General features: G+C 39.5%; 1 protein-coding gene across 1 annotated transcript in view; it reads right to left on the bottom strand.

Moving 5' to 3' along the window:
• Positions 1–11,326: 11,326 nt before the first annotated feature.
• Positions 11,327–23,150, bottom strand: part of LOC115210701 (GRIP1-associated protein 1) — a 138,742-nt gene continuing 126,918 nt past the window's right edge. Inside the window, exon 28 of the mRNA XM_029779386.2 lies at positions 11,327–13,144. Within this exon, the coding sequence (XP_029635246.1) occupies positions 12,989–13,144 (156 nt within the window). The 3' untranslated portion in view covers positions 11,327–12,988. The remainder of the gene's footprint in view (positions 13,145–23,150) is intronic.

The following is a 23,150-nucleotide window of genomic DNA, read 5'->3' as shown; positions in this document are numbered from 1 at the left end:
CACTACAACCATCACTGGACCTAAGTCACAATATCACATTACCTAGAACTTCTGTTACACATCGTCCAAATTTATTGCATCCTGTGCAAACCTTGCGACGCACTTCAGGAAAACAGGCTGGTGCACTGCCGATCGCTTTCAGGAGCACATTTGAAGTGTGCAACTATGTCTGCAGCCACCCACTTCAACACTACTTCCTGATGAAAGACTCTGTCCGAAGCGTTAGACTTTCCACTCGTCGCGGCAATTTCACTGTGGCCACCCACTTCAACACCATTACCCACTTATCAGGGTGCGGCATCTCAGGGACACAGAGGAGACAACGGTTCATACATTACACCTACATCTCTTCTTATCCTTCAACTCCCCTCTCAATTCATCTTATCCTTTCACTTCACTCTCGTCCTCATTTCATTCATCACTCCTTCTACCACTCTAGCACTGTTTCTCTCTCCTACTACTACTTCCTGTCAACCCATGAAGCTCCCATGGTCCTGCATTCCTCATCAGATGCAACAAATTTTTTTGAGAAGATGTAAAAGTTTGTTGTTTCTATCTCTTTTTTCACTATCTTTCTTTCTCTCTCCCTCTCTCTCTCTCTCTCTCTCTCTCTCTCTCTCTCTCTCTCCCACTCTGTTATACAGAACTCAATACAAATGTAGTTTCTAATACATTAAACTGAAAAGCCCCCAATTTCCATTATTCGGGGTTACTCGTTTCCGATCGTCGGCTGCTAAACCGAAACTGGTTTTCTGTTGAAGAATCTTGTTTGGATTTTTTTGGAAATATTTACGGAAAGTTTGAAGAAAACATTTACTCGTATGTTCTTTCGTTTAAAAGTCCTTTGTGAACGAAACGTGCAAAGACTTCGGCTTCAAGCTCACATTTTAGCATTCACTTCTGGTTCTCGTTCTAGTATTATTATAAAGACGTCGCCAACTCCATACAAGAGAAGTCAAGAAATTGCGTTTCTGTTTAAGCAACTATTTGCGGAAAATCTGGCGAAATGCTTAACGGTATTTTACGTAGGCGGCGAGCTGGCAGAAACGTTAGCACGCCGGGCGAAATGCGTAGCCGTATTTCGTCTGTCGTTACGTTCTGAGTTCAAATTCCGCCTAGGTCGACTTTGCCTTTCATCCTTTCGGGGTCGATAAATTAAGTACCAGTTACGCACTGAGGTCGATGTAATCGACTTAATACCTATGTATGTCCTTGTTTGTCCCCTCTGTGTTTAGCCCCTTGTGGGTAATAAAGAAATAGGTATTTCGTCTGCCGTTACGTTCTCAGTTCAAATTCCGCCGAGGTCGACTTTGCCTTTCATCCTTTCGGGGTCGATGAAATAAGTACCAGTTACGCCCTGGGGGTGATATAATCGACTTAATCCGTTTGTCTTTCCTTGTTTGTCCTCTCTGTGTTTAGCCCCTTGTGGGTAGTAAAGAAATAGGTATTTCTTCTGCCGTTACGTTCTGAGTTCGAATTCTGCCGAGGTCTACTTTGCCTTTCATCCTTTCGGGATCGATTAAATAAGTTCCAGTTACGTACTGGGGTCGATGTAATCGACTTAATTCCTTTATCTGTCTTGTTTGACCTCTCTATGTTTAGCTCCCTGTGGGCAATAAAGAAATATATATATATATATAACTATTTGCCTAAGATGTAGTGCGGGTGTGTGTATGTGTTAGTTAGTTAGTTAGTTAGTTAATTTGGCTCAAAAGCAAATAGCAAGGCCATGTAGGGGGACATGGAGTTAAGTACAGGGTGGTGTTCATGTAAAGAGCTCAGGCCACTTGAGGTCAAGGGAGACTTTGAACAAAGCGGTCGTCGGCATCTTCACCATCTCGTCTGGCAGCTTGTTCCACGGATGTGTGTGTGTGTGTGTGGTGTGTGTGTGTGTGTGTGCGTGCGTGTGTGTGTGTGTGCGTGCGTGTGTGTGCGTGTGTGTGTGTAATTTTTAACTTTTTGCCTCAGTCTTCAGCGAATGTCATTTCTTAGAAACTCGGGTTAATCCGTTCATTGTGAGTGAAATTAACTGAATGGAAACTGTACAAAAGCTCAAGAGGATTGTAACAGAAAATTGAAAAGCTTCAACTTTGTCACACTTTTTGTCACACAGATTCTCATGGAATAATCGACCATTCACCCTTTAATTCAGGAGCAGGTAACCCAGTTGATTGAACATTTGAAACCACGTCACCGAAACCGACGGAGATCTACCATCCGCCACTACCATGTATACGTACACACGGAGACGAACACCATTCTTCCATGTGATCGACTTCAAAAATTGTTAAGATATTAACATGAAACTAATGGTAGCCTTAATACACAAATAAAGAAATTCTCTCCACCAATGCGGTGTTGAGCACTCATTTTCATCGTTCGACATTTACGTATATGGTTGGGAAGCAAGCTTCTTACCACACAGAGATACCTTCTTTTACCTGCAACTTGTTTCAATTATTAGGCTGCGACCATGGTGGGGCACCGCCTTCAAGGACTTCTCCATCGATTGAAATAATCCCAGTACATTTTTTAAAGCCTGATAATTATCATATCGGTGTCTTTTTTCGAATTGCTAAGTTACGGTGTCCTAAATACACCAACACCGGTTATCAAGCAGTGATGGGAGGACAAACACACACACAAACACACACACACACACACACGTATATATAAAGATATATACTGAGAGAGAGAGAGAGAGAGAGAGAGAGAGATGATGGGCTTCTTTTAGTTTCCGCCAACCAAACCCACTCACAAGTCTTTGGTTGGTCTGAGGCTATAGTATAAGACAATTGTCCTAGGCGCCACACAGTGGAACCGAAACCGAAACCATGTGGTTCAGAAGCAAGCTTCTTACCGCACAGCCACCAACCTTAACAATATAAAGCCTTTTCTCGACTGGTAGGCGTGGTATGGCAACTTCAGCTGGGTTCAAGTAAATCCATACAAAGGGTTTTAATCCGAATCCGATCTTTAGATACGTCATCGAGTTGAGACATCCACCTCACAGGCTCGCCATATTTGGAAACTAAAAAACTTCAACAAGGATTACGAAATTAGGTAAGGAGTTCTTGAAAGAGGTTGATCAAATACCTAAGGGACAAGGATATATCAACTTTGTACAGTGGAGAAAGCTCACATATTTGACAAACCGGGGCACTTTGTCATCGTTAAATTCAGTATTTAGTTTCTTCAAATTTATACAAAAATTTCACTTCCATCAAGCTAGCGCTTAGCCTGGCCTTCATTTAATTTATAGCGATCTTTTAGTATTAGACAGCGGCCATGCAGGGTCATTGCATTGAAGCAAAATGAGGCCAAATGAATCGACTTAAGTACTTCTTTTAAGATTGCTACTTATTTTATCAATATCTTAGGCCGAACCGCTATGTTACGGAGACGTAATCGCACGAGCACCGGTTGTCAAGCGGTGGTGAGAGACAACCACAAAGACACATACACACACACACTCACACATTTATATACGACGATCTACCATATCTACTCACAAGGCTTTGGTCAGCCTGTGACTATAGTAGAAGACACTTGCCCAAGGTGCTATGTTGTGGGATTGAACCCAGAGCAAACGTCTTACCTCCCAGCCACGCCTGCTAACTTGCACAACACTGTACACCACATATTAGACGCATTGATTTGTCAAATATCTCCTAAGACAGAGCTTCACAATCTTCACATCTGATGACATGGACTTTTTCCATAAACATCATTTTACATAAACCAACACATTAAGCAAATCATTCTAGCGATTAGGATACGACCTTGAAAAATAACTGACCACATAGAAACCGTTTGGAGACAAGCTGCTATAAATTCACCGTCTCATACACATGTACACGTTCACACAAACTTGATGCACACAAAAACTTGACTTTAAAACAGTGGCTCCCAAACGTTTTCAGGCTACCGCCCCCTTGAATCCTGACCACATTCCTAGCGCTCCTGCCCCAACTAACCATCACAAACATAGACCTCTTTCTGAAGCAAATCCAAAGCAACTGTATTTCACAAATAAAACTTAACCTAATGAACCTATTATTTTGGTGTTTTACATGAATCGCTACCCTATTATGGCCCCACTTTTCTTTAACGCCCTCTTGGAATTTTCCACCGCCCCCAAGGGAGCAACACCGCCCATTTTGGAAACCACTGCTTTAAAACATTAGATCTGATAGAAAAATCATATTGTCTAAGATCGAACCTTTTCTGGTCTTTTCTAAAAATTATTCCACTGAAGATACGCAGACAATCTACGAGGCATAACTCGACTTACAAAAGAAATATTTAAGGGTCCCCACTTTCTCGCTTTTATCTCGTTCTTTTTGAACTCCTACCGTTTTATTTGTTTGTTTCTTTATCCACTTTTCACAAGTAGCCATACTCTATTCTGGGTTTGCATGAAGATTAGATATTACTATTTGGGGATTAGGTAGAATCTAGTTGTGGCCTAACCATAACAGTTAAATAGCTTTGTATACCATAAAGATCAGTATGAAACTTTCATAAATGTAAATATGTGCGTATGCATGAGTGTATGTATGCATTTTGAAAAGGTTAAGAGGTTTCCTGCGAATTAAATTTATACTAAAAAAGAAAAGAAATGATTTGAGAACTGTATCACGAATAAAAACATGAAAAATCTGCATTTCTATCAAAATGTGCTACCGATTTTATCGTTTTAAAATAAGATTTAGTCATGCTGAAAGGAAAGCAAAAGTAAATTGAAATAGTTCGGGAATTTAATTTCATTTATTTCATTTTCCCTTTATTTAGGTCTTCCTCTTGTTGAGTGATTGAAATCGGTAGCATTTTCGACGCATTTCATTGTGTGTGCGCGGGCGTGTGTGTGTGTGTGGATGGACAGACAGACAGACAGACAGACAGGCAGGTAGGCAGGCAGGCAGGCAGACAGACAGACAGACAGATAGACAGATAGATAGATAGATAGATAGATAGATAGATAGATAGATAAAGGAGGCTTTAACTAGAGTCGTGTGGGTTTAACATAAGACGAAATTTTTAATCCGCAAAGAGACACGAACCATCACCCATTGGGGAAGTGATGCAGAAAAGGAGTCAGTAGGAATACCATATGATGTTCTCGGTGCAAAATAGGGGTGTACAAGAAGTGTGGCGGGATTACTGGTAGGCCGGAAGAGACGAACGACTCAGATGCACAGTAGTAGTAGTAGTAGTAGTAGTTGTTGTTGTATCTATGAAATATAAATTTTGTTGTTGGTCTTTTTTATTTCTTTTCCATGTTTTAATCCTTCCCAATGTTGTTTGAACACGGATTATACATTCTAATCGCAATAGTTTATGGTTTCGTACAGCTATATTCCTCCTCTACATTTATTTATCGTTTTGAAATTTGATTAAATCTTACCTCTTTTCCGACATGTGACGATACAGTACCAAGTAGGAGGTGGGGGGGGGACAAGCGTATTCGCCTGACAACCCTGTATATTCTTTCAAATGCAAAAAGGTATTTGAATGCCTTTCTTGTATGGATGAATTTATCATCAATGATGGCGGTTGTTCTGAAAATTGGTCACAGAACGGAGTAGATAAAATTCAGAGAGTAATTACCACTTCTAGCATTACATGGATTCTTTGTCCGAGTAGCAGGCAGATTGTTAAGCTGTTCATACGAAATGTGATGTTGCTGGGTTACAGAAAGATGGTCAGTGAATGAGAAGGATGTATGAAGGCGGGAAAATAAAATTCAGTAAATATCGTCTGGTGGATAATATTAGGTTACATAAATAACTGAGCAAAATGGTCTCGGGGAAAACATGTAGAAGAGAGTAGTAAATCCTTGCCTCGATTTTAATCCCGACAGTTTTCCTTGCAAATATAGTGTACGTAAGCAAGCAGGATCTTTCAAATTGAATGATGGCATTAGCAAAGTGTGACCAATCAAATTACAAGAAACACATCGCGTATTTTCGAATGACGTCCAGTCAGATCTGTTCTGGGGGTCAATGTAAGAGACCAGATATGAAAACAAAGTAGAATTTGATGGGTAGATGATATGCGAGGAATTTGATAACTTGAGAAATCAAAATGATGGCCAAGAAATTTTTCATCTTGGCAATAACCATAGGTACTGTGGTGTTCACGGTATTATGGGCTGTGATGAGCTATGTGGTGTTGGTGGAGAGGATGGTAGATGAAGCAAAAGGGAAGTGAAGACTGCAGGGACCGGCGGAAGAGTGAAAGGGGCATGCGTGGGCAGGAAGCGCGTGTGGTCAGGAATCACGTGTGGACAGTTCGAGCTGAGACGGCAGAAAGGCAAGACGAGTTTAATTCGTGAGAGTGCCCGCTGATTCCGCCGAGGTCAACAGGTAAGGCCTTTTGCATTTCTTTCTCCCGTTTGCTTCTTTTTCTGTTGTCCTTTTCTTCCATCACACTACAGGTACAACTAACAAAATGGTAGATGGTAAAAAGCAGTCACAAGGCGGCGAGCTGGCAGAAACGTTAGCACGCCGAGCGAAATGCTTAGCGGTATTTCGTCTGCGTTACGTTGTGAGTTCAAATTCCGCCGAGGTCGACTTTGCCTTTCATTACGCACTGGGGTCGATGTAATCGACTTAATACCTATGTCTGTCCTTGTTTGTCCCCTCTGTGTTTAGCCCCTTGTGGGTAATAAAGAAATAGGTAAAAAGCAGTCACTGCCAATACTAAAATACTCAACAGTTCTATAAACAAAACGCTAGCTTCGGCCGGAACGTTTAGCTTTTCAGACATAAGCATTATTCGTCAACGTAACTTAGAAACAATTGTGTTCTTTGTAAATTCATAACAATAAAAAGATGAACAAAAACTGAAAATAACCGTTCTGAATCATCTAATATAATATACAGTGGACATCATCGTTTCAACAACCACTTTTCCATGCTCAGATGGATTGAATGGAATTCACTGAGGTAGATTTTTTACTGCTGGGTACCCTTCCTGTCTTCAACCTTCACCAATAGATGAAGGCTGAAGAGCAAAGTAATATTTCCCTTGCCTGGACATGTTTTCTTACAGGATTGAAATGAGAATGACGTTCATTTACCCCTCACACGCTGTCAAGACGAGACACACACACAAGCCATGCTGCTTTCTACCTAACATGGCATGTTTCACATGAAACCGTCAAGTAACTTTGCTGGGCCGAAATCAGTTCGTAATTAAAATGTGTGTGGGAGAGGTGTATGTGTGTGTGTGTGTGTGTGTGTAGGTGCATCCGAGCAAGTATAACTGTGTAGATAAGATGTTCCCTTCACTACCGTATAGATATGGGCTCGATCCCACAGCACCGAACATACTGGGATCGATATCACTGGCTAAAGCCCTTGGGGTGGAGCCCCCGTATGGCCGCAATCCAATGACTGTTTCAGAGGATGGATTATGGTGAGAGGAGAAAAGGTGTGAGAGTGTGATGAGGAAAACTTGATGATTGAAGTGACACTGAAGAAAGGCGGGGTATAAATGGGAGAGATACATTAAGACTGAGTAATGGAAGAGAGACAGTAAAGGCAACTACATGATTACTGATAAGAAAGAGCTAGGGAGAAGATATGGTGGTTAGCAGAGAGATAGGCAACGATAAGAGCGTAACGGATGCTCTCCTTATTCAGGCACCGTGATGGGAGAGAGAAGTAGAGAAATACAGAAAGTGGTATAAGGCTTACAAATGGTTACATTTCAAGGATTACACTGTGAAACAGAAGAACACGTAACTGAGGTGGAAGAGTATGGAGACAAAACATTTTATGTAACGAAGCACACATGTGTGGTTTTGCCATGTAACTTTGAATACCAGTTTCTTTCTTACTGAAGATTCTAGAAAAATGTAACCATCTTTCAGTTCAAAATATTTTCAACGAGATTAAAAGCAGCCCTCCGTGCGGACTTTTAAGCTGGATCCTGCAGAGGGCTAATTGGGTCTGCAGCCCAAAACTAAAGAGCATGACTAAAATACATCTGTAATGATTATATGCCTCGGTAGTATTTTACCAGGGGTTAAGGACGGATGAGAATTAATTCTGTAATGCAATCATTCTATTGTTCCAGTCCTAAGTTGAATTCCAACTGTTGGCCAGTTTGTCCCAACGTTCTTATCTCGACATAAAAGTAACGAAGCGAATGTCATTTATCTTCCCTTGATCTCTGACGTCATCTGACAAACGCCAAGCAAGATGGCGTGAATCAGCCAAGTTTTACCTGCTAGAAACAGCAACCCAAATGCTTTTATATCAAAATCAAAGTTCAGATTTTCAATCCTGGCATCATCCTGATTCCAAAAGAGGTATAATATGTCTATGTAGAGCAAATGTAAACTGAGGTACGGGGGTCCCAGACGGACAGACAGAATTTCGTTTTTATTTAGATATATTTTTGTTATAATGAATATTTAATTTCTACTTTTAACATATTGAGATATTTTACTGCTACATAATATTTTTAATTTGTCCATCACCTACATTTTAATGTATATACACATATATAATATATACACATATATTTAATACTCTCCACTCATTATATCCATCTCTCAACCCTGTCCATTCTCTGCAGTTGTCACCTACTCTTCCCTACGTCCCATACCTGTCCCTCAACACTCATTCATTATATACACGTCCTCACCCATCTCTCCCATTCTCTTCCACCCTCCATCCACCCACACTCCTGGTGCTGTCCCTACTTATTTCTTCCTACCTAGTATCTTCAGGGTCCATACAGACACACCTAATCGCCACTAGCTTTCCCCAGCTCCATCCCAATCACTCCTGCTTCTCTTCTAAGACGCAAGCAGCCATGTGACCCCTCTACAGCAAGGAACTTGTACTTCTCTTGACCCTTCTTTCATCTCATCTCTTATACCTTAAACCCTGCCGCCATCTCCTGATGTGAATCTGCCTACTTTGCAGTTCATAATCTTACAAGCAGCATGGCGACCCCACTACAGGTGCAAAAGAAGAACAGGACATAGGTACAGAAGATGCAAGTTCAATTCTCACAAGTAACCTTCAGGATCTTTTGAGGTTTTTTTATCCAAGTGGTATTTTAACCCAATATATTATTTACAGCTTTATCCATTTTGAGATTAAGTCTTAAAATGATTTCATATTTCCCATAACTTCTACATTTTCAGGAACCCTTTGGCATTTAAATCCATCCACATCTGGCCAAAATATTCTACCTGCTTTGTGTCCAAACTGGCCGAATTTGACCCCTCACACCTACTCTACAATAATGTAATTCTGAAACTAAACTACCACAGAAGCTACAAGATAATCCAGGATTAATTGAAAACAATGTGGATTAATAAGCTAATTACATTTGACAGGATAATCTGAATGCTAAAAGGTGAACATAAAACATACATGATATGTATAAACATAGTAAAAGAAACCCATTCCCAATATAATTACTGGTATTAGGTTTGTCACAATTTGTAAGTTTCCTAATGACAGAGATCAAGGTCTCATAATATCGCAAGACTCATAAGGCTAACCCAGTTTCCAAGCTGTATAAGGGAGTGAGACTTCACCCCTTCCCGTGAAAACAGGTGACCTGATAACACTCAAAGCACAGATTCTGAAACTAGCACACATACAATTACCTGTGTGACTGGTTTGAAGAATGAGATCAACCCCCAACATTTGAGAAACACAAGCACATAACTGCCCTGCCTGGCAAAGCTACACCAACAGAGGTGCAATCTCCTATGAACAGAACAGGTCTGTAGGGCCACAAAGAAAATGCAAAGTGCACAAGTCCTGAGCCAACTCGTTACTTTCAGTCTCAACAGACCACCAATGCAGACCCCGACCTGCAGCAGAGCTTTCTGAGAATGCATTGGACTGATTGACCACAGCTGGACATACTGGGCCCCGTCTTCTTCTCACATTTGATGTTGCCCTTCGTCATCATCGATGACAACAGATAAATTAATGAAAGTTTCGATAATGAGACAAATAGTTACTGTGATCAGTTAATTTGAATAATTATCTGCTGTAATGTGTATTGTTGCAACCTTTAGATTTTACAGTCATCATTGTGAGGGGTGGGGGTCACTTGAGGACATATTACAGAGTGACCAAAGCATTTTATGAATAAAGCATCTCTAACTAACAATATATTGATCTTGTATTTTTTTTAATGTAACAAAAACACACAAAAATATTTAATAAGCAAAAAATTTGTAAACAAACATTGATGGAGCTTATACTAAATAATGTTTGACCTTCAGGAAGAATAGAGGTCAAAATATTTTGAAGTTCAATGGAAGGAATTGGTATTGAAGAGAGTTTATGATTGAAGTGAAGACTATTGATTTCATCAGACCATTGAAATGATAAAAGTAATTCTTCCTTTATGGGATCAAAGGTGAAGAACTGCAAGACATTGCTCTCCTTGGTAAACCATTATTTATTGGTAAACTGAAGAAGACATCAAAGAGAAGTCCATGGTTGGAACCCTTTTGAATGTCTCTCCAATAATAAAGGAAAAATAAAACTAATTTCAATTAATTGTTGGAAGCATATCTTTGTAAATAACAGTTTTTTGCTTGGGCACACACACACACACACACACACACACACATGTAGATCAAGTGTTGAAGGGAAGAACACAGAAAGGTGTGTGGTAAGAATGGAGGTTAGGGTAAGGAAGTATTCTTTAGGCTGATCGAAAATGGAAGGCAAAATGGAAGTCAGTTAGTGACAAAAATTTAGTAAAGTCAAAAATAATTTGAAAAGTCATGGATTTATTCTGTAAACAGCAGACAATAACTGAACTTTGACAAAATTCCTGAAACCCCTGCTGGATCCAAGAATGTTCTGGTCATGGGAAAGGAATGGAAGAAAACGGTTTCCAGTTTTCTTGCGAGAAAAGCAGAAACAAGATCAAAAGGTCAGGAAGTTTACATTGAAAGAGATGCCTAGTTTATCATTTCGCCCAGTCACATACCCACCACGACCACCACTATCAGAAATACTAACAAATAATATAACTGCTTGTTTTTTTGTTTTTTTTTATTCTCTAAATTGACTTGTCAACCATCTAGTCCATAATTAGATGTAGTACAGTCAAAGTAAAGAAAAAAGAGAGCATCAAATGGTGACCAAGTAGTACAGGGTAATGGGATGTAGTCTTGTTTAATGAGAACTTTTTACTTTCTCATGAATTGATAAAAAAAGGTTGTTGCATCTTTAATGATTAAATGCACCAATTGGCCTATATATTTTGATGAGGCTTACATCTAAAACAAAGTGTGCTACAAAAAACAAAATGCATTTACAACAAAACCAATCAAATTAAATAGCAAGTTTAATTTCTTCATAACAAACACATTTGTACAACAATAATTATTGTCTAAAATAGGTTAATGGATCAACAACGTTTGGTTGAAAGGATCAGCACGGACTTGAATGAGTGGTGCAGCAAATGACTTCCAATCAACTAAGTAGAGCAACAATGGACACACGGCAGCTAATAACAAATTCTTCATACATTTCAATCTGGCTACAGAAACAATAATTGGAAATGAAAGGAGTTAGGATTTCTTATTTCCCAAGAAGTTTTATAAAAGATGACGTTTTGTCATTTGCTAGTCTTATTTTCTTTGTTTATTTATTTTCCTTTTATCAATCACCAAAGTACATCATGTAACCATGTGTTGGAATATCAGAGTTCACTCTCAAATTAAAGTACGAGAGATGTTTAGAAAAATGTGTCGTCTAAAGAGAATACAACAAGAAAGTGTTGGGGAGGTGGAGGTCAAAAGAGAGAAGGACAAACCATTTACGACGCCAAGACATCATCTAAAAGGATTTCATAAGGTATCTTTATATTATAAGTCTAATAGTCTAAGATGTTTGGAAAATCCCAGCTATAATTGAAGAAATGGGGAGATTTAGCAAAACCTTGAATCAGTTCTCTAAGCAACCAAAATACATATTTTTGGTTCAGTAATGATTCAGCCAGTAGCAGACTTTTTAATGTCATGAAGATTTCAAGAATGGAATGGTTGTTGACCGCTAACCTAATTTAGCTAACACCTACATTTTGTTTAGTCTTTCGCCATAGGAAGCTACTGAGAAAGCTAACCATTAACTCTAGTTCAAGAGAGAAAGGACAGGTGGCGCAACAAGACTGGACACTGAGGATGAGGGGAACATCTGGCCCAGAGTCACAACATCTGACTCAACAAAGCTCAAGCTGTTATATAGGAGTCTTCTTGTTTATATTGCTGGGTGGCCCCAAGCAGCTCATGTGTCACAGCAGAAGGGGTCAAAACACCAACAGAGCTGCTTCACAGCCTGACGAGATATTTACTCCTGCATATTTACTCACTAAACAATATCCTTAGATTTTGGCTCAAACAGAAAAATGCCTTAATGGCTCATTATTATTATTATTATTATTATTGTTATTATTATTACTACTACTACTCCAATGGAATAGAAGATTCTCCTGAGATTTATAAACTTAGCTATATCTTACATATGTACGTATGTAATATACGTATGTATATATGTATGTATGTACATATGTATATGCATTTATATATATGTGTGCACATACATACCTACATGCGTTAATGAACTGTGTGTGTATGTGTGTGTGTGTGTGTGTAACACAAAAAGAGGCAAAATTTCTTGTCAACATGTAAAGTAGGCATAACGTGTGTGTGTGTGTGTGTGTAATCAGCTAACATTATGATGCAATATCCACACTAGCCATATGTACAGAACGTTTTATATATATATATACATAACAAAACTCTATGAAATGTATGTACAAAGGAAATAGGGGGGGGAAGTGCTACTGTTGTGTTTGCTATATATATTTATATATATACACATGTGTGGTTGGTTGGTTGGTTGGTTGGTGTTGAAATATTTTGACACTTGTAAAAGTAGGAAAGAAATTGTGTGTGTGTGTGTGGTGTGTGCATTGTTTTTCAGCTTCATTGGGCTAATATTGCACTGGGACAGCTATTCAGATGTGACGATGGCTCGGTGAGGGGTAGACTGGCATCACCACCCAAATCTGTCGTCGGTGATGAAACCAAAGATGGGGCTTTCGATAATCGGACCACTTCTTGGGACAAAGTCTCCAGGTCCTGCAAAATACAAGAGGAAAATAAAATCATTAAGTAAAAGAGTAACAGTTCTGTATCAAATAGAGAAATAACACAGACAGCATTGTGAGAAGCCCCCGGCATGGCTGAGTGGCCAAGAAGCTTGCCTTGCAGCCAGGTTCAATCCCCCTGCACAGCACCTTGGGAAAATGTCTTCTTCTATAGGCCCAGTCTGTCCAATGCTATAGAGAGAAAATTTGGTAGATGGAAACTGTGTAGAAGCCCGTTGTGTGTGTGTGGTTGTCTCTCCACCACCACTTAACAACCAGTGTTAAATTGTTTGCTTTCCCATAACTTAGAGGTTCAGCAAAAGAGATCAATAGACTTCAAAAATAAGCACTGGGGTCGATTTGTTTGTATAAAACCCATCGAGGTAGTGCCCCAGCATGGCCACATTCCAATGACTGGAGCAAGCAAAAGATATGCTAAGTGGATTATGGGAAATAATGTAGCATCGTGACTTGCCCCATGGTTTATGTAAACACGTGTAGAACAGTGATCGACAATATCTAATATTTTAATATACCACATGAATTATGAGAGCAGAGAATAAATTAGGGGTAAGAAAGAAAGACAATAAACACATCAGAATATTAATTTGTATTTTAACGATAACAGTAAATTAATTATAACTTATTAATGACTATAAAATGAAGACATCGATTTAAACGAGTCAAAACAATGCAAATAGGTAAAGGTAGATAACTCTGTCCCTTCTTTAGACAATTGTCCGAGCAAGAAACGAGATCAGATTTTATTGTGGTCCCACTGAGCTGAAACAAGTGGGGTAAAAACAAGTTCAAAGAGGGTATTTGGATTTTAAGAGGACAACCAGGGCTTGAAGATATGAGCTCCTCAAAAGATTCATATCCAAATATTAGAATGTTTACAACTATTCCACATGTGTCATTAGATTGACAACAACTAACACATAGAGCGCGACGGGCCACGATCGTGGCCGTCAGGCACAGGTCGACAGGCCACAATCGTGGCCCAGATAGATGCATTTAATTTATGAGCATTTGTTAGGGGTCTAATATCACTCAGATGCTCCGATACCCCCAGAATGCAAGAGGACTAATAGTTCAACTGACTTTTCAGATGATATAAAACTTGCCACCATTATATACTAAGAAGATATTGTTAACTATTTTTTTGTTTTTTAAGTACACATGGTAGTCTCATTTTCATAAAAATTTGCTCAGCAGTCCATGCTTGTAAGTTCAAATCCCAGCGCTTTATGGGTTAATATTAACTCTACTTAAAACAACTAAAAACTGATATTGATATTAATAAAATATTGAAAATATAAAATATGCAACATTAATATACATGAACATATTGCCTACGGTCTCGGTCATTTGTCATTACCTCCATGAGGCCCAATGCTCAAAAGATGCTTTTTACGTGACACCGACAACGGCCACAACTATGATTTCACCTGGCTTGACAGGTCTTCTCAAGCACAGCATATGGCCAATGGTCTCAGTCACTAGTCGTTACCTCTCTGTGGCCCAAAGTTCGAAGATCATGCTTCACTACCTCGTCCCAAAGAAATAAATGATTATCTTATGAACTGCTTTAGCTTACTCCTGTTTCTGCCACAGGGTGTAGGGAAATCATAGTTAAGTACCTGAATAACACCTTATAGCTTCATCAGAACCTCGAATAAAAAAAAAAGTGTATATATACTCTCTTTTTATAAATATCAGTATTGATCTCCTCATATGCATAAATGTAATTCTTTTCCCGAATAAACTGCCCCTCAAATTCGAGGCTCTGATGAAGCTATAAGGTGTTACTCAAGCACTCAATCTATAAGCCCACTGCATCTTATAGCAGAAACAGCTCTAAGCTAATGAAGTTCATAGGATAATCATTTATTTCTTTGTCATTTCTCTTTATTATAACTGCTCTATACTCAGCTAACACCTTCATTCTGGAACATACTTATATTGAGTTCTACACTGGATTTTTAGTCTCACTATGAAAGATACATATATATATATATATATATATATAAAACAAGTAGCTGTCTATATTCATCATCATTTAAATGTTCATATTTTCCATGCTTTTGCAGAGATCAGATGGAATTTGCTAAGACAGATTTTCTACAGCTGGATGCCTTTCCTGTTACCAACCTCCATTTGTTTCTAAGCAGAGTAATACATCCTCCCCATGGCCTAACATGTTTCCCACGTAAGACAAGAAACAAATAACCTTGCTTGTATGACAGTGATGCTCATTTACAACCACCACACAATGTCAAGACAAGGGTACACACACACACACACACACACACACTCATCAACTGTATGGACACTGAACGATGACGATGACAATGATGATTATAAAACAACCTTCGTACAGTTTCCATCTACCAAATCCACCCACAAGGCTTTGGTCGTCCCAGGGCTACAGTTGAAGACTTGCTCAAGGTCAGTGTTTTCTACTCTAGCCCAACAAAACCTAAAAATTATATAATGAGCTCAAGACCATCAAGCCCTGCATCAGCAATATAATATATCTCTGGAGAAATAAAGATCCATCGGAGCCGCAGATGTGAAGTGTGGATATACTTTTTTTAGGAGTGTCTGTATGGTAAGAAGCTTGCTTACCAACCACATGGTGCCAGGTTCAGTCCCACTGCATGGCACCTTGGACAAGTGTTTTCTACTATAGCCTCAGGCTGACCAAAGCCTTGTGAGTGGATTTGGTAGATGGAAACTAAAAGAAGCCTATCGTATATATATATATATATATATATATGAAACGTTCGTAGTGTTATACTAATTACCTTTTTTAATAATATTGATATATATTTAAAATAATATAAATTACTTAATCTTATGTACTGGCTTAAGTTTTTCATTGTATGATTTGCCTAATAGTGGTTTTATCTCTAATTTAATATATATATATATATATATATATATCTCTGTGTGTGTGTGTGTGTGTGTGTTTGTGTTTGTCCACCCACCACCACTTGACAACCGATGTGGGTGTGTTCTACGCCCCTGTAACTTAGTGGTTTGGGCAAAAGAGACCAATAGAATAAGTACTAGGCTTATTCCTGGGATCGATTTGTTCAACTAAAGGCAGTGCTCCAGCATGGTCACAGTCTATTCACTTTCTCACTGAAAGGCTCCCTGTAATTGGTAGAGAAACACACTCGTGGCAGTGCCATGTAAAAACGCCCATGTGGTGTGCTTTGTAAAGGTGCCAACGTGGTGCCACATAAAAACGCCCATGTGACACCACATAAAAACACCCGTGCAGTGCCACACAAAAGCACCCAGCACACTCTGTAGAGTGGCTGGCATGTTAGGAAGGGCATTCATCCGTAGAAAACCATGCCAAAGCAGGCACTTGAGTGTGGTGCAGCACGCCAGCTTGCCAGCCTTGGTCAAACCGTCAAACCCATGCCAGCATGGACAACAGATATTAAATGATGATGATGATGATGAGGAGGAGGAGGATTTAACCATTTTATCTCCCATGTAAATATCACGCAATATATATTTGTTGCAGAGCTCAACAGAAAATTGTGATTGGTTAAATAAAGCAACGAAATAACAACATCTGAAGAGGTTTTGTCAGTCATGGTCCAGCGGACAAAACGGGAAAGGAATATTTATCGACCAATACAGTGCTGAGCACCCATTCTCACTATTTGACATTAGCATTTACATATACTCTATATTATACACACACACACACACATATATATATTATGTATACATATGTATATACATGCATGTAATATATACATATATCATGTATACATATATATATAAAAGTGGCGAGCTAGCAGAAACGTTAGCACACTGGGCGAAATGCGTAGCTGTATTTCGTCTGCCTTTACGTTCTGAGTTCAAATTCTGCCTAGGTCGACTTTGCCTTTCATCCTTTTGGGGTCGATAAATTAAGTACCAGTTATGCACTAGGTTCGATATAATCGACTTAATCCCTTTGTCTGTCCTTGTTTGTCCCCTCTATGTTTAGCCCCTTGTGGGTAGTAAAGAAATATATGTATATATATAAAATATCAACCACGTGTGTATATAAACAAACTTACATTTGTTTTTTCCTTTGTAGACTCACCAAATGTATATTGTATAATACAGACAAGAAAGTGATATTTTCAAATCCACTATCACCATTACAACAGCAGAACAATTGGGCAATATTACCCTTACAAGGTGGAAAAAGTTGTCGCCAAACAGCCATGGGAATTGAACCCACATCCTCCAAGACTCTAGTGTCTTGGAGGATATGGGTTTGACTCCCATGGTTGTTTGTTGACAACTTTTTCTGCCTTGTAAGAAAAATATTGCCCGGTTTTTCTGCTGTTTTAACAGTGACTCTGCATTCAAAAATATCACTTTCTTTTCTGTTATTGTATGATATATATATATATTTATATATATATATATATATTATATATATATATATATATATATATATATATATATATATTTATATATATATAGCACATCCGAGCGTGGGGTGTAGCCAGCCCACTTATGAGTACCCCTCATTCAATGGACAATAAACTTTACTTGCAAAGAACTATTGAGGCAAGTGAAATCAAATCAAAATCACTGACATGGCCGATGACAGCACCGGCTGATTGGCACTGATGCCAGTGGAATGTTAAAAGCACATCCAAACGTGATCATTGCCAGGACCACAGATTGGCTCCTGTGCCGGTGGCACGTAAAAAGCACTGTTTGAGCATGATCATTGCCAACATCGCCTTACCGGCATATGTGCCAGTGGCACGTGAAAAACAAAATTTGAGCGTGGTCGTTGCCAGTGATGCCGGACTGGCTCCCATGCAGGTAGCACGTAAAAAACACCTTTTGAGTGTGGTCGTTGCCAGAACTGCCTGACTGGCCCTCATGCCGGTGGCACGTAAAAAGCACCCACTACACTCTCGGAGTGATTGGCGTTAGGAAGGGCATCCAGCTGTAGAAACTTTGCCAGATCAGATTGGAGCCTGGTGCAGCCTTCTGGCTCACCAGTCCTTAGTCAAACCGTCCAACCCATGCCATTATGGAAAGCAGACATTAAACAACGACGATGATGATGATGATACACACACACACTATTAACAGACAGGATGCTGTGGAATTGTCCAAGAGAAAATCTCTACATCAACAAGTTGTGTCAATAATAAAATGACTCACAAGAACAATAGACATGTTCCAGCCTTCCTGGGTAATTAATTCAATGCTGTTTTAATTGCATCCTCCAAGTTAATTTCATAACATTGGCACAAACTCACAGATTTTGGGAGATAAATGAAAGTAACTAAAATTCTTCCATTCTCCCAGTAATTTAGGATTGGAAATAAAACAATAAGGAAAGTTACCATTAACCTTCCAACATTCAAACTGGTCATCTCAGGGCCAGATATTCTGCCCGTTTCATCTTCAGACCTGCCAGCTCTGGCCTCTCACACTTAGCCTACACTGTCATTCTAAAAATAAACAATCATGTCACTGATGTCTCAAAGCTGTGAGATAATCCAGGATTAATTCAAATCAATGGGAATAAATAAGCAATAGATTTGACTGATTAATCTGAATGCAAAAGGATTAAATATCATTGGAAAGCGAAAGGGCCAAGGGAGAAAGAATTGTGAGATTCAACTCAACAGTTTAGGGTTTCAAAGAGGGATTATGGAATTTTAGCTGTACCTTGAAATCAAGAGGACAGATCCTGATGTCTACAACTCTTTCCTGCAATCAGACCTAGACACAATGCAGCAATGGATCACAGATTGGCAACTGAAACTGGCTGTGGACAAGTGTACCACCATGCATTTTGGGAGAAAAAACCCTGCGTTCACTTACTCCCTCCACAACACTGATATCAAGAAATCTCTTGCGAGCGTGACCTAGGCATCACTGTCAGCAGTGATTTGCGTTGGTCAAAGCATATCTCTAAGATTGTCAGGAAGGCCGAGGGTGTCTTGGCATCACTCAGCAGGTCTTGTTAGCCGCTCTCCAGCCATCTATTTAAAACTGTATACAGCTATGGTACGACCACACTTGGAATTCGCATCATCAGTTGGAACCCCTATCTTGCACAGAACATTGACCTCCTGGAATCTGTCAGAGACGTGCAACCAAACGCATACCCTCCATCAGACACCTACCATATTCTGAGCGCCTTGTTTCCCTGGGCATGGATTCACTGAAGCTCCGGCGTTTGGCGACGGACTGGTAAAACCCACAAAGTTATCAACCACCTCACCAACAACAACACTGAACACCTTTTTGATCTCCATGTGTCTAACACACGTGGACATGCCTACAAAGTCAGAAAACAATACAGCTCCCATGACTTTCGGAAACATTTTTTCACGCTCAGAGTTGCTGAAGCATGGAATAAACTGCCTGCGTCAGTTGTTGACTGCCATGACACTGCATCTTTTAAGGCCCTCATGCTTTCCGAAATCCGCCGAAACTACACCTGATTATATATACACTTTAGATGAGTTGTAGTGCACCTGAGCACTGTACACAATTATTATTATTATTATTATTATAAATGGACTTATACAGCAAAAGACTGAATTCCCAGTTTTAAAGTCAGGTGTGGAGGGAGGGGCGGGGGGGTTGTGTTCCTCACTACCTGACAACCACGGGCATATGGCGTAGTGATTAAGAGCGTGGGCTACTAACCGTAAGATTTCAAGTGTGATTCCAAGCTGTGACCTGAATAATAATAATAATAATAATAATAATAATAATATTTGCTTGACCTTAACCAGTTGACCATATCCCTTAGTGGCTGACGATATGTGAATCTCTGATCACGAGCAGAAGTAGTAGGGGAGCATCATAGTCGTGTGTTGAGAGGGATTCTTTGGGGTTTGAATAATTCACCTCTGGAAACATGGGTTTTTCGTTCAACATCCTTAAACAACCCTTATTCAGGGACCTTTTGAGTGGTATGGGTTACTCGACCAGAAGAAAATTCTTATAAAAAAAATTAAAAGTAATGGAACCAATTCATTCATGTAAAAAGCCCAGGAGACAGTGCTCCAGCATGGCTTCAGTCTATTGACTGAAATAAGTGAAAGATAAAAGATATCTGACATGGTCAAACAAATTGCTAGAAACAGCAGCCAAACTTCTATCTTGAAAAAGACATTAGATGACATAGTCTTAGACACATAATGCCCAAGAATAAGATGTGGTGGTCATAGCTGGAACAATACTGGACAAAGAGCCATCCAATCAACACCATCAAGGATTCAGTTAATTCCTTAACGAAGCAAAAGTACTAATTACATGATAGATTTAGGAGACAAATATTTGTTATTTGCTCCACCAGTAACTTCCTGTTGACCTCATTAATTCCCAGTGTCACTCAATTCACTAATTCATTAACAACATCACATGATTGCTCGTTAACACAAACATTGCTAATTATAACATTAATAATGCAATATTCCTTCAGGTTGTGAGTTGACATAATTTACAATGCAAACGAGCAGCAGAGTTTAGAATTAGCATATTAGCATATGCATCGTTAAAATGCTAATTAGCAACAATAACATTAGTAATATGCAAATTACGACTGTAGCATCATGATAAATTAGTAATTAGCATATTAGTAATGTAATATCTTTTACAGGGTGTTAATTAAAATTTCAAGTGGTGGTGGAGTGGGGGAGAATACTGACAGTCACAAAGTTAGTGGGTGAGGCTGAACAAATCAACCCCAGCATATTACTGTTACTCAAGTTTATCGTTCTTTGGAAGGATGAATAAAAAAACCCAACACCAGAGGGATTTGAACTCAGAATGTAAAGTGATGCAACAAAATACCACAAGGCACATCTTGCAAGTACTTGGTGACCCTGTCAGTGCAGGGGTCACTTAAAAGCACCCAGTCTACATTGTAAAGTGACTGGTGTTTGGAAGGGCATCCAGCTGTAAAAACCTTGCCAAAACTGACCTCGCCTGTGCTTGTGCCACGTAAAAAGTACTAAGTTCAATCTGCTGAGTGGTTGATTCTAGGAAGGGCCCGCAGCTGTAAAAATCCCGACAAAGCAGTCACAGAAGCATGGTGCAAAGTTTCTGCCTCATTGGCTCTTGTGAAATAGTCCCACCCATGCTACCATGGAAGGCAGACATTAAACAATGAGGATATATATATATATATATATACTCTTGTGTCTGGGGAGAGTCATTTTTGTGCTTTATAATCTAACACACTCACCGGTAAAATTTCTGCTATTGCTTCAAGCTGAACAAAGGCCTTGTGGGTGGATTTCTTAAACAGTAACTAAAAGGTGCCATGCAGTGGAACCGTACCTGAGATCTCAGTGTTGATAAGCAAGCTTCTTAACCACACACCCATGCCTGCACCTAGAGCCGTCTTGTGTATATGTGTGTGCATGTATATATATATATATACATATATATATATATACACACACACACACACACCTATATACATTCAGAGTGGTTGGCATTAGAAAAGGCATCCAGGCCCGAAATCAGAATGGGGCCTGGTGCAACCCCCTGCCACCTTACCAGTTCTCAGTCAAACCATCCAACCCATACCAGCATGGAAAGCAGACATTAAACGACAATGATGATGATGATGTATGTGCAGGCACATGCATGTATGTGCATATGTGTGCAAGTGTGAGAGAGTGTATGTCTGTGTCCGATTGCCCTGACATCCTGTGGTAGTTGGAAGTGACTTGTCACGGTCATTGTTTCCAATACCCTGCAGAAACATGTCTTTCCATGGGGCAAATGTTACCATACTTGGAAACAGGGAAGGGTTGGCAACAGGAAGGGCATCCAGTCATAGAAAATAAATACCACCTGACCTGTGCAAGCATGAGAAAGGGAACATTAAAAAACAATGATGACATATATATCTGGGCAGGTCACGTCCAGCATATGGAGCCCTCTCGTCTCCCGAGGATCATGCTCTATGGAGCATAAATAAATAAAGATATCATTATCTTTAATAAATAATATAAGTGACCAGCCAGCATTAAAGCCAACAAGGCAAATTCCTAAATTTATAATTAATCATTGATTATAACTGAGGGTACACAAAGTACCAGCGTTGCTAGAGATTAGAGTCAAAAAATACTCAAACAAGCCACCATTTCAGTGAAAACAGAACAGGCTGGCGAAAATCAGGGATCGGGCAAAATTTAACTTGCCATTGCAGCTGAAAGTCACAAAAAAAGGATCACAGATATACCTACATCACGTGATTTCAAACTTTGGGATATTTCTCTTAGTTCTCATGAGTAGGTCTTGCTGTTGCCAAGGGTTAAACTTATACTCGCTTCATCATGCCTGTCAAAATCGTTGAAGGACCAGTGCCAAATTCAAACGATATCAGTTCGTGCACCTTCAATTATAATTAATAATTAATTATAAATTTATATTCTTTTATTCTTTTACTTGTTTCAGTCATTTGACTGTGGCCATGTTGGAGCACCACTTTTAGTCAAGCAAATCACCCCAAGACTTATTCTTTGTAAGCCTAGTACTTATTCTATCGGTTCCCTTTTGCTGAACCACTAAGTTACGGGGACGTAAACACACCAACATCAGTTGTCAAGCGATAGTGGGGGGACAAACACAGACACACAAACATATACACATATATATATATATATATATATATATATATATATATATACGACGGGCTTCTTCCAGTTTCCATCTACCAAATCCACTCACAAGGCTCTGGTTGGCCCAAGGCTATAGTAGAAGATACTTGCTCAAGGTGCCACGCAGTGGGACTGAACCCAGAATCATGTGGTTGGTAAGCAAGGTACTTAACACACAGCCACGCCTGCGCCTATATATATATATATAGAGAGAGAGAGAGAGAGAAAGAGAGGCACAGACATGGCTGGTAGTAAGAAGCTTGCTTCCCAATGATATGGTTGCAGGTTCAGTCCCACTGCGTGGCACCTTAGGCAAGT

This window comes from Octopus sinensis, linkage group LG4 (assembly GCF_006345805.1).
Source record: "Octopus sinensis linkage group LG4, ASM634580v1, whole genome shotgun sequence".
NCBI lineage: Eukaryota > Metazoa > Mollusca > Cephalopoda > Octopoda > Octopodidae > Octopus > Octopus sinensis.
The sequence above is the reverse complement of the archived record's forward strand: the minus strand, read 5'-3'. Positions and strand labels throughout refer to the sequence as shown.